The sequence below is a fragment of the Neopsephotus bourkii genome, unplaced genomic scaffold (assembly GCF_033783945.1).
Source record: "Neopsephotus bourkii isolate Nb327-2 ecotype Australia unplaced genomic scaffold, CSIRO-AGI_Nbou_v1 NB_1600, whole genome shotgun sequence".
Taxonomy (NCBI): Eukaryota; Metazoa; Chordata; class Aves; order Psittaciformes; family Psittacidae; genus Neopsephotus; species Neopsephotus bourkii.
The window spans coordinates 7,882,834-7,902,364 of record NW_026902076.1 but is presented as its reverse complement, the minus strand read 5'-3'; the positions used below and the strand labels follow the sequence as shown (position 1 = coordinate 7,902,364).

General features: G+C 35.6%; 1 protein-coding gene across 1 annotated transcript in view; it reads right to left on the bottom strand.

Annotated features, from left to right (window-relative positions):
* APOB (apolipoprotein B) overlaps positions 1 to 16,199 on the bottom strand; it is a 37,242-nt gene extending 21,043 nt beyond the window's left edge. The window contains 17 exon segments of the mRNA XM_061372359.1: positions 531 to 698; positions 2,093 to 2,284; positions 2,569 to 2,745; positions 3,278 to 3,515; positions 3,878 to 4,089; positions 5,064 to 5,210; positions 5,326 to 5,443; positions 5,645 to 5,872; positions 6,643 to 6,862; positions 7,614 to 7,699; positions 7,877 to 8,001; positions 8,993 to 9,148; positions 9,334 to 9,487; positions 10,502 to 10,647; positions 11,528 to 11,643; positions 14,308 to 14,346; positions 16,039 to 16,199. Of these exon segments, the coding sequence (XP_061228343.1) occupies positions 531 to 698; positions 2,093 to 2,284; positions 2,569 to 2,745; positions 3,278 to 3,515; positions 3,878 to 4,089; positions 5,064 to 5,210; positions 5,326 to 5,443; positions 5,645 to 5,872; positions 6,643 to 6,862; positions 7,614 to 7,699; positions 7,877 to 8,001; positions 8,993 to 9,148; positions 9,334 to 9,487; positions 10,502 to 10,647; positions 11,528 to 11,643; positions 14,308 to 14,346; positions 16,039 to 16,096 (2,580 nt within the window). The 5' untranslated portion in view covers positions 16,097 to 16,199.
* Positions 16,200 to 19,531: the final 3,332 nt, after the last annotated feature.

The following is a 19,531-nucleotide window of genomic DNA, read 5'->3' as shown; positions in this document are numbered from 1 at the left end:
ACTGTAAAAAAAAAGAGATTTTTGTTTGGGTTTTTTTGTTTTGTTTTTTTTCTTTTATCCAGATAAATACTTTTGTGTAACATGGTCTTTAATTGTTATAATTTTAAAATGTTTCCTTTCTGATCAAAAAATGTTCCATTTAACTCAATTTTCACTATTTCTTTTAACTGAAAATAAAGTTTCACTTTGAATTGGTCACATCAGAATTTTTTATAAACTGGTTGGTTTGAACAGGAATTTGTAATATTCTCATTTGAGAGAGGGAGAAATAAACACAGATTAAAAGGATTATTTTTGAAAGAGTGATTAAAATACTTTAATAAATTTTATTATGTCTTATTATATGCATTACTTCTTACTTCAATGTAAATGGCATCCAAAAATTAACTGAAGACCTCTAGTAAGTTCTTCTTTTTTTTCATTTCAAGAGTATTTTATAGTTTTTAAAACTCTTCTGGTGTTACACATTTATCATGGAACGAGATTGTAGATTACTAGGAGACAAAATATAGACAGCTGTCAAGACTTACACTTTTTTGATGAAGCTTCATAGCTACTTTGGCCCCAGGTGCCACTATTCCAGACAAAGCAAACTTCAGTTGCAAGCCTGCTCCAGTTGGGAGCTCAAACTCATTGTCCATGAACATGTAGTGGATGAATAAATCCCTGTCAACACCTTTTGAAATGGCTTGTGCAATCTGTGAAGCAAACAAGGAAATAAATACTAACATATCTACACTTTGGAATATGTACATCTCATATTTTAAAAATTGATCATGGTATGACTGTAACTGCATAATCCAAAAATTAGTTACATAGATAGTACAGAATCTTAAATCCTACAGATTACTCGCTTCAAAAGAATGCACTAAAGACTATCCATCAAAATCTCAGTTTTAAATGAATACTGGATTTTATTATCTGCCTTCATACACACAGATCATCTATGCTGACATATACACACAAAGGTGAATTGGTTTAGATAACATAGATAAAGCCAACCATATCCTGGGCTGCATCAAAAGGAGCGTGACCAGCAGGTCGAAGGAGGTGATCCTGCCTCTTTATTCTGCTCTCGTGAGACCTCACTTGGAGTACTGTGTACAGTTCTGGTGTCCTCAACATAAAAAGGACATGGATCTGTTGGAACAAGTCCAGAGGAGGGCCACGAGAATGATCAGGGTACTGGAGCACCTCCCATATGAAGATAGGCTGAGAAAGTTGGGGCTGTTCAGCCTGGAGAAGAGAAGGTTGCGTGGAGACCTCATAGCAGCCTTCCAGTATCTGAAGGGGGCCTATAGGGATCCTAGGGGTGGACTCTTCATTAGGGACTGTAGTGGTAGGACAAGGGGTAATGGGTTAAAACTTAAACAGGGGAAGTTTAAATGGGATATAAGGAGGAAATTCTTTCCTGTTAGGGTGGTGAGGCACTGGAATAGGTTGCCCAGGGAGGTTGTGAATGCTCCATCCTTGGCAGTGTTCAAGGCCAGGTTGGACGAGGCCTTGGGTGATACAGTTTAGAGTGAGGTGTCCCTGTGCATTGCAGGGGGGTTGGAACTTGATGATCTTAAGGTCCTTTCCAACCCTAACTATTCTATGATTCTAACATTTAACATTCTGGCTTCCTCAAAGTCAATGGCAAAGCGGGGTTTTTTTGAACTTCAATGAAAGAAGGCTTTCACCAAGTATTCCTGTACTTCAACTGTACTACAACTTCTTTTCTTCTTAACATGATGAATGGTTGCTTAATATTAATATGCATTTTCATAATTAGATATTTAGTAGTGTAGCATAATTTCCAGAAAAAGATTTAGAGCATTGTTCCAGTAGGTAAATCAGTCATGCAATAAGATCTGAACTTTCCCTTTTCCTTTCCTTTCACACATCTTCCAGGAGGACTCCACTTGGATATTGAGGAGTCTTCATGGGTTTCTCAGAGTCCTTCACACTAAACCTGGATATTTTAAATAATTTTATTTTCATGTTGGCATCAAACAGCCATTCTTTACATCATAAAGACAGCATACATTTTTAAAAAATCTTGTCGAAAACCCCCAAATTAATAGTACACATTAGTGTATCAGAAACATACCATTTCAGGAATAGTCTGAAGGGTTTTAACACTCTTTAAAATCATGCTTCCCAGCAATTTGAAATCATTGAGTTTCATGTACCCAAGTTCTTCTCCCAGGATTCTCAGATATGCTCTTCCTTCAGGAGCTTCTTTGTTGCCCAATTCTTTTAGTAGTTTTTCAAGGTTATGTATGATTCCTTTCATGGAATCCTGAAAATTCAATTAGAAAGAAGTAAAACAGATTTATGGGAAATCTGTAAAACCATGTATCTAGAACAGTCATTTAGTGAATGTGAACTAATCTGCACATGCGCTTCTCACATGTTTGCCTTCCTAATACAACTATGAAAAAAAAAAACATTAAATAGCATTAAGTATTTCTGGTGTAGCTTATCAGAAGAGGAAAAGACTCATATACAATAAAGAGGGAAGTGCTGTAATTATTGTGTAAAGATAGGAATGCCGTGCTGCACAGAGAATGTTTTCAAGCTTACTTGATCCTGCTTGCCATCCTGGGAGTAACCAAAATAGTCAAAAAGCATCTTGGAAATTGGCTCTGGCACTCTGCCATCAACCCAGTACAAGGCCTTGCTTGCAGTGTCTGGGAAAAATCCCTTCTCTCCAAACAAAGCTTCCAGTGTTGGTTCAAACCCCTTTCCATCCAATCCAAGCTGCAACAAATAGGATAATGCAATAACAGATTCTCCACTTCTTCAGAGCTTTACAACAAAGAGACTTTCTGGGCAAGAAACAATGCATTTCAAGGCTATCCTGCAAGTCTACAGTTTCTAAGGGAAGATATGGAATACTAGATATTACAACTAATTTTATCTCTGTTGAGATCCAACAAAAAACCTACACATAAGCAGGATCTTACTTAAAATCTACTATGAGTATGTCAGTGTGGCAGTAGTGATTCATTAGCATGAAGGCAATTTGTTACAGATGGGTTCATTTTACCCTAGCTGAGGCCTTTAGTAACTCCAACAAGGTCGTCCATCCAGTCAGTGCCAAGTGACATCACATAATGGCTGGCTTGCTCTAAAAGCCATTGAGATTAAATGAAAGTCCCCTTGTAAGCATAGTGATATTTAGATTTCTCCCAAAGCTTGTAAAAACAATACATTATTCAGAGAAAGTTGTAAGAAAACAGAAATGAGAAAGAAAACAGCTGAATACTAGCAAAAGTTTTTATAATTGTACCTCAAAGATATCGCTTGACCCAAATCCGTACACGTTCAAGGTGGCTTTTAGCATAGTCTCTTTAGGAACATAGCTGTTTGGATCAAATACAACATTTCCTTCTACTTTGGCAGAGATGGGATCAATGCCAGGTACAGAAACTCTTTTGGAAATCTGGTAATTTTGTGAGAGTTTTCTGAAATCTTTGACTGTTGGAACCTGGTTTCCTTTCAGAGCTTCTTCAACTCGGCTTTTTAGACTAGGAAAGAGGACAGCAATGCAAATATGGTTAGTATAAATTCCAAAAAGTCATTTAGACTTAGTTGAGGGGTTTCTTGTGTCACTTGCAGACATTCATACGACTGAGGTGATTGCAAATGGCTAGCATTGTGCTCTGCACAGTAAAAATAACACTGTAAGCTGGCACTGCTCTAACAGCCAGAGATTTACTCACCTGGTATGCTTGTTCAAACAAAGAAAACAAACCAAAAAAACCCCAAACAATCAGAAAAAAAAGAGAAAAAAAGGCATTACTAAATAACTAGCACTGCAATTATGGTCAGGACTTTGGTCTCCCTAGAAGACCAGCACATAACCAGTATCTAACTAAATTTTACTTACTCTTCAATGCCTATTTCTTCAGAGTCTAGGATGTTGGCAACATGTGAGGCAATGAAGCTTTTCACTTGCTCATTCTTCTCCTTTGTGAGGACTCTCAAAATCTTGGCAAGATCATTTGGGGAAGGATTTTTCATCAGTATGAGATAAGCTGCTAGACGTTTGTCTGTAGGTGCATCCCCTTCTTGGAATGCTTTCAGAAGTGCTGAACGGTCCTATATAAGAAAGATTTGCACTGGTGAGCTGGATAGCAGATGATGTTGTTAAACTCTTTCGGGAATATATAGGGTGAAATAATTTCCAGGACGTAATGTGTTCAAGACTGCATATCTATTTCTATGCCTTAGTTCTACAACTGATAAAAAATGTTTAATTGAAGCTGTTTTGATAAAATTTCTTTTGATAGAAGATGTCATAGAAAGGATGGGTTTATTAAAGCTAGTTTTCTTATCCTACATTTGGCAGGTTACTTTTTTGTTTAGAATACTGTTTTCATTTTTGGGAATCAGAAGAGTTCTGGTCAGCAGACAAATTGTCAAATTTTGGAAAAAAGATAATTCAGTTTGAGAAGGTGATAAAAACCTTCTGTTGCATAAAATTAAAAACATATTTTGAATTTTAAAAAAAATCTTTAAATTAAACTGAATCTGAGGATGTGAACTCCAGGTGTTTCCACGCTCCCAGTCTCATTAAACCTTGTCAGGAAACAAGAGCGTATCTTCTTGATATTGAAACTATATCAATATACTAAGCTGGCACCCATTCTGTAGGAGGCACTTTAATGTCACTGTAATGTAATAATAACCTAGATAATAAATCTCACCAGTACTATCAATAACAATGACAGTAAAACTTAAATGGAGTGCTTTGTTAGTTAAAACCACTTTTAAATAAGTGGAACTCCATTTAAGACATTAACAGGAACAGATCCAGACTTCACATTTAAACTGAGACTACCTATACAAAGCAACTGCATCTCAAAGAAGCAACACCCACTGAGTCAGAACTCTGTAGAACTTCTCAGATATGTGTATGGAAACTAACTAAAGGAGTTCTAAAAAAGCAGGAGACAGCTAAAAAGGGAGATAACAAAACTATTGAATAATGGGAATGGCTTTGCATATTCAACAACTTCCCTGAACAAAGTGAACTAAAACCAGTTTGTGCTAGTTCTTGTGACCCAATTTACCTCTTCAGTAACAGTCATTTTCCTGAATGCCTGGATGGCTGCTTTCTGAACTGAAAGTGATGCAGCTTCATTTCTCATACATGTCTTAAGAAAAGACTTCAGGTTGGGTTTAGCTTTCTCCATTACTGTGCCCATGTTTCCAATAGCCTGTCAGTAATGAAAGCACAGAAAGATGATAAACAAAATTTCTCCACTAAGATAGTAATATTTGAGCTACAATTCAAACTAGTAGCTGCATAAGGAAAAAAGGAAATAAAAATACCCGAAGCGTTAGGTACGTGAGTTCATCTTCCCCAGAACAATCAGCGCCAAGTAGTGAAATCATGAAGTCTGCAACATTTGTTATTTCCTCTGTCACAGTCATCTTCTCATTGTAGAACCTGAAAAAATAGAGAAACACATTAGGAAAAGAAAGAGAAAAGTCTATTTTTGTAATAGACAATTAATAACTATAAAAACTATAAATAACAAAAAGAGAGTAACAAAAAATCCTCAAAAAGTGACTAGTTTTAGTGTTTACTCTCAGCATTTTAATGTTTTCTTGAGGATATTATGTCCAATTACTCCCTGTCATTACTTACTTAGTAACAGAATGACTCAAGCCATAAAAAGAAGCTCTACTTGGCTGATACTGGGCCATATTAAGAATTTCCTGTATTCTTTTTGGAGTTGGAGAAGGCAATAGTCCCAGTGTATATGTGACCAGGTCTACCACAAGTGGGTTCACATTTCCAGTTCTCAGTACTTGAAGGACTGCAGCATTGCACTCTGGAGTCCCACACTGAGTCAGGGCCTGAACTGTGATGGAACTGAAAGGAAAAGAGATTACTTAAGTTATATTAATAACATGATTAGCTGTGAACAACAAGAAAGCATTAGCAATACGATAATTACACAGACATACCTATTTTTTCTTCACCAGAGGCTTTCCCACCACTCTAAGTATTATAATATGTTGAACTAGACTGAGGCTCTAGTCTCTGTACAGACTGAGGTCATTAAGTATGCATAAACTGATGCCAGCTAGGACAGAAGAGTATGGGTAGGAAGTAGAGGGCATGGTCAGACCAAAGAATTGGGCTCTTCCATGCCTCCAGAAATCTCATTTTAAAAACTGTATCTTTGCCTGGGAGTTTAAACTTACAGTCACTGTCCTTGAGCAAAACTCAATATATTTGGCTATAATAACATATCCAACAAGATTGCACCTGGCATACATAATGCACTGGGCTGAATTATACTCTAATTTATAGTTTGGCTTCTCCAGTAAGTTTGGGAGGTTTTGAGGATTCTTCATAGAAGGCTAGAACTTTCAGATCTATTTGAATTCTGATCCTGTTCTCATATATTTAATATTCAAATTTCAATTAACAACCGAGTGTTTCTGATGGAAAATGTGAAATTCACAGGTTTTACTCTCAATTCCTATTTCTCTTTCTAGATAATCCTGATGATACTAATCTTTCTGAAAGACACTCTTTACATCTAATTAACCTCTAATTGAAAACCACTTGCAGCAAAACTTCAGAATGTGGCATTGAGATATGTTGTGCTTGTGCAATGAACTGTTGTAACATACCTCGAGGTTTCCATCATCTTTGACACAAGAGAGCTAAGAGTGGTGTCATGTAAACTTCTAAGCCCAGAAACAAATTTGTAAAAGAGTCTTGCTCTCTGCTGGTTCTGCTGGGAGGCTGTAAGTTTCTGCAGTTCTTGAAGGGTTTTCAGAACAGCATCCCCCTGCTTGGGAAATTTGGCATCTGTACTTTCTAGGGCAAGTCCCTTCTCTTCCAGTTCATCTGGCAATCAAAAAAATCACACTCTTTATGTCCTTATCAAGGAGATACGTTCATTTTTATCTTCCGCCATACATCTAGTATAAATATAAAGTCTGTGGATTATATTAGATGATAATTGTTGAACAGCTGAACAGTTACTAAAAATAATGAAGTAGAATTTAAATATAATTCCCCCCAAAGCTAAATTACACTTATTTGCATAAAATCTTTTAAATTTTCATTAAGATGATTCTTTAACACCTTTTAAATTAGCATAATTTGATTTTTTATCTTTTAATAAGCACATCTTAGGAGAGTTATTTATGACTAGAATTACCAACTGCATATCAGAAAATAATGTTTTGGAACCAAATATATAGTAATGATGGACTGTTTAGATATGCCAGCTGAAGCTAAAAGTTTCATAAGAAATTATGGTTAGCTAAAAAGGGTTCATCAAAGTAATTTCCAATAAGATTAAAATTACTTTCCAAGCAAATTCTTGATTTTTAATTATAAATAATATTTTTAAAGTTAACATGAAAATACAAAGATTATTCAAAATTGCAGTGGTCTTAAATGTTCCTGTTTTTTCCATTTTACACCTCAACCTTTTTTCCTGGCTAAATTTATCAAAAATCATTAAAAATTATGAATTGTTTTGATCCCCTCAACTGCATCTTTATTTAATTCGGTGTTGCTGGGGATTTTTTTAATATGCCTGTATTTAATCTGTATTTTGTGTTTGTATTATTGAGAATTGCAGCTATACCTCCATCAAAATTTCTGTTATTGATCTTTGGGGTATCTTCAAGCTTCAGGGTCTGGTTGACCTCCGTCATCACACCATAGCGATTTCTAGCAAATAAAGAAAAATTCAGTCCTTTAGTTGAGTCTAAGTACCACTGAGGGGTCTCCTGCCTTTTTGAGAACAAAATGCATATTTGGGGATCCAGTCATGGCAGAATGTGATACATCACCATTTAAAATGAATATTTATAAAGAAAGTGTAATGATAAATAGTGAGCAACCCACTTGTATGAGGAAGGCAGAAACAGGTGTTTTTCACTGCAGACAGCATCTCTTATATGCCTTTTCTTTGCATCAATATTATAATGACAGAACTGTGTGCTCCTTAGAAGGGTAGATAATGGGATGTTCTGTAAAATAAATAAGTTTGGCAGTCATTTTACTGACTAGTATGGGAAACAAACAGAGTTTTGAGGCTGCCATAATTTTACTGTACTATTAGGTTACAGCGTGTTAGAAACAAGGTGCATAACTGTAATCATTCTCACACAAAGACAAAATTGTGCCAGTAACAATCTTTATTCTTGAGTCTCTTCACAGGCAAAAATCCCACTGAAATTTCCCCCCAGGCCTTATTGAGGTGTTTGTCTTAGCAGTTACCTCATGATTGATCCCCTGCTGCCTACAACAAAGACCTCCTTCATAGAAACCAGTTTGTAATGTTTAGAGTAGTTCAAGCCCCTTATAACAGCAGATGTTCTTTTTAATTTCACTCTTATCATAAAAAGTTTACATATTTCTACAAGCTGTAGAAGTGGCAGAAAATATAAAATGCAGTTTTAGCATGATATGAGCTCCTAATAATTGAGGGAAAACACTCAAAAGCACAGATGCCATAAAACCAGGAAAAAATCTGCTGATATTCAAGCAAGCAACTGCATTTGATCATCATGTATTAAGAGGTAGCCTGAACAGCAAGTAAAATCATCTACTTGTGAGCATTTAAAGCCCTCTCCTCCTGTACATCATATACATACCAGGGTTTTGGTGAACAACATGTTTTCCATGAAATTGGAATAGCGAAAATTTTGACCCACAAAACTAAAAATTTGGATTTGACCTGATAGGTTATCATGTAATCAATAGTACGAAGTCCATTTAAGAGAAGTTCTCTTTTAAAAAATAATGACAAGAACGTGAAAGAAGATAATTACACTCTTTCTCTGAATCTTTGTTTCTCTATTGACTGCCAACAAAACCACAGTCTGACCTAATGCAAGGGTGCAGAAAACCTATTTGAGCTTTGAGAAGATAAATACAAAATTTAGTTGCTGTAGTACTTGTTTATAATTTTAGGTGATGTAGTGAAGAATTTTATATATTTTTTAATGGCATACTTACTAGTCCCTTTACAATGGCAATAGGGCTGACATAATCTCTGATAGGACTGAAGTTGTCACAGGCTTTCAGGTCTCTGTTAATTGAAATATCTTCTGCAACATTTCCTTTTCTAGATTTGAATTCAACTTCACTGTCACACTTTCCATACACAGTATCCTGGAAGCAGGAAAGAAATCAGTGGTTTTTTTTCGTGCTGTCAGACATTTTCTCATCTAGCTGAAAGGTATCCTTTCTGATCTGAATTAAAAGGTCTTCTGAAAATGGTGTTCAGCTGTAATTCTACTACGTAAGGTTTCTTCCATTTGTTAAGGAAATAAAGTGAATACTTTCAGAACACCTACCATTGAAACAGTTTGTACGTTTTCTACCGTTTCTGTTGGTACAAGTAGAGCTGAGATGATCCCTCTCTTGAGATTCAGTACATTCAGAGGTTCATCCTTCTCTGGATACAGCTTGACTTTTGTTCCATCCTGAATGCTGAATTTTAGTTCATGCCTGTCCCCCCAAAACACATTGTTAGTGTGAAATCACATTAAAGCCACCCAGTGAAGAACATGTTATCAATAAACTCCTGGGCAGTAGCTAGCATGAATGAAGCAACATATTTATCTTGGTCTATCATTATTTACTATTCACTGTTGTTACTATTAGAAAGTATTACTACTAAAGCAACAAAATTCTAACCAAGGTCATTCTGATACCATCAGACTACGTCATCTAAAGACAAGCAAATATCAAAAGAAATGGCTGGAAGTTGGAATTGCACAAATTCAGAGAGGAGAAAAGTCAGTTTTTAGAATGTGGTAATTATTAACTACAGCAATAGGCTACAAAATGATGGGAAGGATTCTCTACTAGTTGCAGCCTTTAAATTATACTTTGTTTTCTGAAAAACATAGTTTAACATTGTCTCAAGTTGTTTTGAGATCTATGGTTTCTGAAACAAGAGGGAGTGGATACTGAGGCATTGGAACAGCATGAGGGTGCATAACTAAAACATGCACTGACAAGCACTAGAGACTAGCTGGGTGGAGGAGTAGCAGCAAGAGTTACAAAAGCATATAAGTGAGGAAAAGATAAGTTGCATAGGTCATTAAAGATTTGGATAGGAAACCTGGACTTCAGTCTCAAATCCTTTTCTATTGCACAGTCGTATCATGTCAACAGAGGAAAATTATCTTAAAATGGCTGCACAGAGCCATTTAAGAATTTGTTTATAAGAAGAAACATTCCAGTTGTAATAATCTTTTAGGAGACTACCCAACAGTTTCTTGTTGTAGATGATATAGATGACATAGATGACAAAAATATTCCAGGTGAAAATTCCGGATGGGAAAAAGCCTTCTCTACTAGCAATTGAGAACTGTGCCAAGTTAGCTCTAGAAAATTTTGCTGTGGAACCAGCTTATAAATCTAATGTTATCGTAAAACATGTTCTATGCCTAGCAAAACACTGAAGCCTGTTCCATATTAAGGCTACTAGTACTGATGATAATTGATAATGCTTACCTGGACATGGCATTTGCAAAGTCCTCAGAGTTCTTTGACTTCTTTAGCATTGTCCTTCCTTCGGTGTCAACACCAAATGTCTCCCTCAGGGAGCAATGCATTGCCCTCAGGACGAAGTGGCACAGCTGTGGTACCTCCAGTTCAACCTGGAAACACAAATATGATGTATTTATCCTTTTTTCATTATAATTTTTCCAGGATCATCCATTACAGTTTTGCAAATAGGATATGCCTTGGGTTTTCTGAGTGTCAGAATCACCCTGCTAGAAACTTTTGGGAAACATTCCAAAGTACTCTAAATAACTTAAGGTAACTTGAGGGAAATTATATAAAAGCCGGTCTTTGCTTGGTTTGATGGTAGGGAGTATGCTAAATAAATGAAAAGCAATCAGCTTAGGTTCTGAAAATTTATAGTACTAGAAGAACTGTATGAAAACTAGAGGCATTGCACTGATCACTGTCAGTGATCTGTCATTAACAGTGTGTGCTAAACAAAAAAAAAATCTTCCTTAATTATTCATTTCAGAAAAAAAAAACAATAAACCAAACCCATGATGGGAAAGTTTGGGGTTAAATGGAGGGACATTGGGTAATTTAATGAGCTACAGGATCTTTTACTCCTATAGCTCTAGTTCTGCCTTGACTGTTACCCTCAACAAGCAATTAAGTGGTCTTCATGGCACCAATAAGCTGTTTTATTTCAACTTCTAGAATTGTTTGTGGACATTGGCAGACTCAGCCTGAGAGCTAAGGAAAACTGAAATACCAGGTCTTCCCCTTCTCTCATGTACAGCTACATCAGGATTGAAATGCATTTGGCATAGTGGTACGAAGGACTTCTGCCACCCTCAGTGCCCTCTCTGGGACAGGAAGGGCTTAGTCCTCAGGACTCTTAACATGTGCCTTTCAAAAGAATTATCTTGTTTGGAAAAACATTGAAGAATGCTCCCCAGCTGCCATCTTCCATGTTATTCTGTACAGATATATAACAGTCCAAATCAGTTTTATTTACTCCTCTTTCTCTACCTTGCAAGTAATCTTTGAACCACTTCGAGAGTCTGCTGTTCCCGTGATCCCATTTGATGTTTCTGCTTCATATGAATAAACATATTTTCTGAGGTGTTTAAATCTGGCTGCATCTTCTGAAATTGGGAAAACAAGAATGCTTTTATGATTTGTGTAGGATATGTATATGTAGATCCTTAGAATACATGCTTAGTGTTGTGTAAGTAAAATGAATGCCACATTTAAAGTCAGCATGAGGACCCTCCCACTATTTCCTTGTGCGGAACAGCTTTCACAAAAAGAAGTAATGTCAGATTCATTCTGAAGAATAAGACAAAACTTGTGGGGGAAACACAATTTTTCTTCTCTATATGATGAGATCTGACAATATGACCCCATCTGGCCTTCAAATAATGTCCCATTAAGGTTACTGACAAAGGCAGGAGAAAACTTCAGATATGGAAGTTTCAAAAATCTTAGAATTGTTTGGATTGTAAGAGACGTTATGGATCATCTAGTTCGAAACCCCTGGCATGGACAAGGACACCTTCCACTATACCAGGTTGCTCAAATGACCCTATTGCTTCTAAATTAAATCAACAAAATGGTAGTTTTCAAACTGGTAACAAAATTATTAATTTCAGCTTAAATTTTTTCATTATAATTCAAATGCAAGAAGATGCTTTATCTAAATCACATGACTGAGACTGAAAGCAAATAGAAACAGAAAGAGACAGAACACCAAATCTAGCATTCCTCAATACCATTTAACTCAAATCTACAGAGTATCTTTTGGCTCCAGACTCTCCCAAAACATGTTCTATGCTAATTCACTTATTAGATCATAAAATTTTACTAATGAAGACAGACATCAGTTATATGAAAAGCTTCCAGAATAAGGCAAAATCACTAAGTTATGAGTAAGAACAAAGCAGGAGGAAGTATTTGCAGAGATGTTTCTTTTCTTTGCCAAAGGAAGCCTCAAAACCTAGTGAGCTTCCTCAAAGGGATGTATTTCACCTGTGTTTCAGCTGTTCCCATTGCTTTTAGAAGCAATTCACCTGTAATTCTAAACCTTAAAAGCAGGAATGAACTTAGTAATAGAGACATAAAGAAAAAAATTATTTGTTTCAGTATTAAATATAGGGTTATAAGATCCTTTGGTGTCTGGAATGCATAATGTAGGCCTAACAATGTTCTCAAATACAATTCATTCCCATTATAACTGCAGGAAAGTTTTTTTAAGCTGAAAATATGATGATCAGGTATTTTAAGTGACTGTGTTAGAGCAGTTTAGGTCTATCTGAACCAGAAGTTACTGCTCCTTCTGTTTAGACTGAACAGCTCACTGGGATTATGACATTGTTGCGATGCTGAGTGAAAAGGAATTTCCTAAATTGCTCCTTTGCAATTATTTGTGACTGTTTGAAAATATTAGAGTCCTGATCTGGTTTTATAGAAAAAAAAGGTAAAGGTATCTTGGTGTAAACCCACACGCTCACCATCAAATCTGTATGATTTTGCCTATCTATATGTGCCATGAATGTAGTTTGCTCTTCTTTTATAAAATATTTGTCATGTCAGAGGCTAATGGCAATGTTAACTTGACCTTTTTATGTGACAGAATTACATATTTAAAAGGAGAACAGAATAGTACTATAAATCTCATATTTCCTCCTCGGACTATCACTTTTATAAACTTTAGTGTAATAATGTTTCAATTGAGATTACTTTCACGTAATTCCTAAACAGAATTAATACAATTGATACTATCATGCAGTAATCAGCATCAAAAACATTTGCAAACTGAATTATCTAATTAACACTAAAACTAACTGCTATAAGAAAATTCAGCATTATCCCTGTCACTTTTGGCTGTTCTGAACTATAATACTCTTTAACTGAACATTCTCAAAAATTTTCGCAACACCATTGTCTACTATGTTAAAGCCAAAAGGCTGATTATTCCTCCATGTCCTGCTTTCAAACAGAAATAAATGGAAAAGGAATAGGAAAATTATTAGATTAGAAGTGCAAATATAGTGTAATTTATTGTATCAAAATACTTAAGAAATTGGCAACGAAGCCCGGAAGTCTTCAAGTTGGCTCAGGCAGCTGAAATAAACCCAATTGCCTGGAGATGGCGCTATAGCATAAAAACAAGGGGAGGAAAGACACTGAAAACAGAGAACAAGACAGCTCCTGCAGTACTTTGACCCTATGGTGGAACATTATGTATCTAACCAAGCAGTCAAGGCTAGTCAAGAGTTCACTACAAAGCCAGGGCATAAAGTCAGCATTTCCTGAGTCTTGACTTGTTTAAAGAAAACGCTGTCCTTGTTGACAGAGTTGATGATTTATTCTATAGGTATTTATTTAGATATCCAAGTGCAATTCCATGGGTTTAGCAGTCACTGGAAGGGGTAAATGGGAAGAGAAATTCTGCCCACGGTAGAGTTTAATGTACATAACCTCACTGCTAGAGTATCACTTCTAATAAACAAGGATTTCTAGATTAAGGAATTTGCCTGACAATTAAGAAATCAACGAAACAAAGGAAAGTAATTTATTAATGGGAGCTTTTTAAAAGTTTAGAAGCTCAATCACTTCTTAGGAAACTTTTGAGATTCTTTGAGCCAAGCTTTATGGCTAATTAAATACCTAAAGTAAATGGTAATAAGAAATATTAGCATCACTTCTATTTCAGAGAAAGAGATTTATGGAAAAGTCAGGCTTAGAAAGATGTATTCAGTTAATATAACGAAATAAGATAACAAAACCAGATTTAAGAAATCAGTTACTTGAACATCCTGGATTTCCACTTTCAGGTGTCTCTTCTTCTGTAAAGAATTAAAAAAAACCAAAGAATTAAAAGCTGGAAAAGCAGTTTATAGCTATAAAACAAGGGCTATGGAAATATAATCAGAAATACTATATTTTCATTGTCAGGCTTTTAAATTCATACCAACTTTTGAACACTGATGTAAATAACAAAGCTACTATTACCAGTACAGTCAAATCCAGAGGGAATTACGGTAGTTGCCTTGGTACTGTGAATTAAGATCTCAGACTAATGTCTTCAAGTCACTGAATTAAATTATTTTGATTTAAACTGAGAAGTATCAGCTTTTTGGTTAACAAGTATTTTTGAAAGCACTGTGTTATGTGAAATAGAAAGTTTATAAATTATGGACAAATTATGTAGAGGTAGACAAATGAAATGTGCCATATAACATGGTTTACTTTAAAATTTTAGCCTATTTGAGCACACAAAGGTACTGCATAATGGATACATGGCTGTATTTTGCTTCTTGTGCATTTAAAAAAGGAAAACCTTGAAGATTAATACTACTATTCTTTTCTATTAAGTCTTTTCTGAATATTTAGAGTTCATTCTCTGGAAGAGAAGAACACTTATTGGAAGCCTATTCAAATTACAAAGAACTATTTGCTACAATCTGTTTTAGATATGTCCCATATGACTATTTATAATAAAGTATATCATATATATAACATGGCAAATCTGTAATGCAGCAAATCTATAATTTGCTGCATTCATTTGATGCTATGTCATTCTTTAGGATATCATACATGAACACCAGGACTTATCACAATATTCTCTGCACACTTTCCAAGTTTTCATTCTGGAAATTCTAAGATTGACCACACTATAGAAATAGGGTGTCTCATTAGCTACAGTAACAGCAATAGCAATAGTTATACTACAATTACTATTACAATAGTAAGAGTAATAACATTATTAATGATCACTAGAAAAAAGTGCATCCTTTAAAATTGTATATAATCAGTCATCAGTAGAATATTAGTTCAACAAAGGTGTATTTATGGTGAATTCAATTTATATATAAAACCAGACCTGCATAATTGGCCTCAGACTCAGTTTCCTCCTTAAGCTTCCTGAAGTATTAAGTAACACTACAGTGTCATATTCTAAAAAAGCCACTTCTTGGGAGGGAAGGATAGCTTACAATCCACAGCACCATATTGATCTAGGCTGTCTTTTCTGATTTTAGGGGAAAAATAGCTTTTATTGGCTTACTTCTTTAACCACTACTACTACTGATGACTATGTGCCTTTAACACAAAATTGTGTTTCAAATGTCAGTATTACCTGCCAAAGACATTTTGCTTTACTGCTCTCTATCTTTAGATTTGCCACAGAATAGGTTAAAACCAGCTGGGGTAAATCTGTATGGTATCTCCAAACTTCAGTATCTTCATAGGGGTTTAAAAGGAGAGCATTACACAAAAACTATTAGGCCAAAATAAATTATGTGAACTCCTTACAAGTTGCAAAATACATTAAATCTGATAAAAAGATACCAGAAAACATTTGTGAATTTTTGATGTGATCCTCCTGATTGCCCACTCCTACAAAGGGAAGAGATGGATCTTTGCCACACTTATCCTAATTCTATAAGCCATTGTCCTGTTGATTTTTGCATTATTGTTGTTTTAATGGGTTCATAAATAAAGCAACAAAAAGCACTAACATTAAAAGCAGTACTTACGTGTAAGAACACCACTGCTGAGCAGCAGCAAAAGCAGCAAGAGCTGCACAGGGCCCATGGTGAGCCCTGGACACTCTTGTTGCTTTTTATTTTCCTCTTTTTTTCCTTCCCTCCCCTCTTCACCTCTTCCCTACAGCCTCAGAGGGAGAATGAGCCTTCTGACTTGGACTTCCATTTATATAGTGTGTAGCAAGCAGCTGAGGCAAACGGTTTAGAAAGTTCAGAGCAAATTGCCAAAGGTCCAAAGGTGAGAGTTCCAGATCCTCACTGCACTCCAGACAATGCTCTACTTCGGTTGTTGGGAGCCCCTGAAGGCAGAAGACTGAGCATATATTGTAGATAAGTCACTGTTCTAGTTCATTTATTTATTTTTTTTCTTTAACAGAGTCTTAAAAGCAAAGTCCTCCAGCAAACAATGTATTCAAGTAAATTTCCCACATCTACACAGGAACAATTACAACTCATAAATTATAGCTAGAAGAAATGATCACTGTAGCATGCTTTCAGTATACATGCTGAGAGGCTTAAGGGTATGGGTACTTGAGAAAATGAGAGCATTATGCAATTTAGACATCTCTCCTTTAAAGGCAGAAGAATGAAAGTTTAAGGTTTGTTTTTTTTTCCACAGTTGCACCAAAATTTGTCATTTACTATTCTAAAAACCAATTTTATTCCTACTTGCAATATTCCAGTCATGTTCATGCTGAAAGTAAGCTCTGCATAATTCTTTTGTTTCCTTATTTTTAGATTCAATTTCTTTCTTTGCTAATAATAGCAAAAATATGAAAATAGATTATAAAATTTACCTGAATGAAGAAGATAAACCTGATCAAAATGCAAACAAAAGAACCTTTTAATGAATATGCATATTGGTAAAAAAAGACTGGGTTTATGGCTTGAGAAATTCAAGTTTGGTTTCTTTCTCTACTCGTACCTATCGAAGCTAACTGCGATTAAAAAAAAAAAAAGACTATGGAATTAGTTAAGAATATTTTGTTCAGCAAATTTAATTTTCATGTATCTGATGAAATGGAAATGTTTTGACATGCCCAAATCAAAATATTTCCTCTTAGCCTGTTGACTCAAAAATCAGATTTTGGCTTAGCTAAGCAGTGATTTCTTTTCCCTTGAAATGTTACCATGTTACCAAGCATCCTGGTAGTTATCTTTAAAGTCTCTTATTTCTTCATACCCTCTCTCTCAGACTTGAGAATTGGGTTATATTTCCCAGGACGCACTATGACCATGTAACTCCTAACATCAGTTCAACCAAATGGTAAGCACTGATGTACAATGGAGTGTACTGTCCAATAACAAAGGCATCTTCCTTTGTAATTAGGATTTTGTCTGATGACATTAACAAGAGCATGTTATTTCAGAGGTTTCTTGCAATGATTTCTGTTGTGAATTCATCATTATTGGAGGCATCATGAAGGAAGCATTTCTTAGATTTTTCCATTGTGGTTTCTGTCCTTGGCTTATATCAATCACAGATACAATAAAACACCAGTAGGAGATAATTACATTTTACTTCTAAAAAGCAACATAGCTTCTTGTTTACTTTTGTGTCCACAGTTGCCTCAATGTGTTTTGTGATATATAATAATGATTTTACTTTGTAGCATGATTCTACCAAAGAGACTGTACATAAATATAATATTTTTATTCACACAGAATTTAATCCTTTAAAGTATCAAGAAGTTTTGATTATTGCTTAAAATGCACGTATTTATTCACTTAGCACTGCAGATAAATAGACCTCTGAAGCATCCAGCACTGGGATATTTGTTAGCTATCTCCCAATTTTGCCTGTGTCTCCTCACTGCTTCCAGGTGGTCATTTGGGCGCAGACTGAAGCCGATTGTATTAATATGAGATTACATGGACATAAACAGTTTACGGAAGCTATGACTCAGCCCATAAGCATGCAGAAATCAAGGGTGCACCACTCTACTGTGACAGGTTTATATTGCTGGATTACCTAGTCAAGGGACAGCTTTTTTTTCCCATAACAGGTGCCACAAAATGCCACACACTGCTTTTACCTATTCAGTCATCAAGGAGTCCTCATGTTTTCAGCTCATTGGAAGAAGTCAATGTTCACATGGAGTTAGACAACAAAGTTCTTATTTCACCTTTGTGAAATCATGGGCTTTGACCCCAGAACACAGTTTATCTTCCATACTAATCTGTTTTAAATCACATTATCTCATTTCATTCTTTGTGTTTCTCAATTACGTTTGGTTAAGTACCACTCTCCTCTGGGTGCATCTCTTGGAAGTGAAATGAAGACTTTGGAGATGGAACCATTCTAAAGCCTGTTGACTAAATCACAGGTGTTACATCTTTGTATCTTTTTCATGCTTTATGGCAAAGGCAGGCAAAGTTTACTGGTGCAGATTTGGAAAGAGAAAGGATGAAGAAAGGATGACAGAAACCTCAAGCTCTACTCCTTGATGCTCTACACTGGAAATTTCTCCAATCTCTGGTATATGCTGTGTATCTCTAATTTGCACAGATTTGGTCCTGATCTAAACTCAAACCCCTTAAACAGAAGTTCTCCAGCTGTCTTTGGATCGAGACCATGTGAGATGACTGCTTTGTTCTTTCTTTTTCCTTAAGATTATTTTTTTTTCCTTTAGTCCACAAAGCTCAGAAGTAAGGACAGTTTGGGCCTTGGTTCTCACCATTATAAGGTAACATTGTTGAATTAGTAGGTACCTCCAAGAGATCATTAAGTTGGCGCACCATTCCATTCAAAAACCTTAAATACCAATATTAAAAAATACTATATTTAGAGAGGAACCATTTCTGGACATTCCACACCTTTTTTCCTTAGGAAAACCTAGTAAGGGGAAAATTCTCTAAAGGAGATAAAAATGTCATCAGCTTCTGGAAACTAACCATTCTGAAATGAAATTTCATGGCTTACTGAGGAAAGTGTAGGGCATTTATTAATTCTGATGAAATAAGCTAGCTAGAGCTGTCATATATCTAATGAATTTTGCCAATTATGCCTTCTTTCTTTCATTCTTCATTCTTCATTTCTTTATCTCATTCTTCAATCTTGTCATTGGTTTAGGATGCCCTGCATGTTCATATGTTGGTTCTACCTAAAAATTAAAAGCATGGAATATGCACAAAACATGCACAGATTCTTTGCAGAACACAGAGCAAGTGCAGTTCATATACATGAACAGCTGATAAATTGAAGTTGTCACACATATATGCATGGACTGTGTGTTCACAAAATCTTCATGCATTCATCAGACATACTCAAGTAATGATCTTATGAAATGTAGGAAGTATGACAATACTTCCAATATGCTGAATTAATTTTGCATGGAGAGACAATTTGTGCATGGGTATTATGGATATGGAAAACCTCTGACATCACATGGAAGCCTTAGCAATTTTAGACTTACAGAATAAATTTGGTTTGGAAGGGACCTCTAATAGTCATCTAGTAAGCTCCACACTCAAAACATATCTT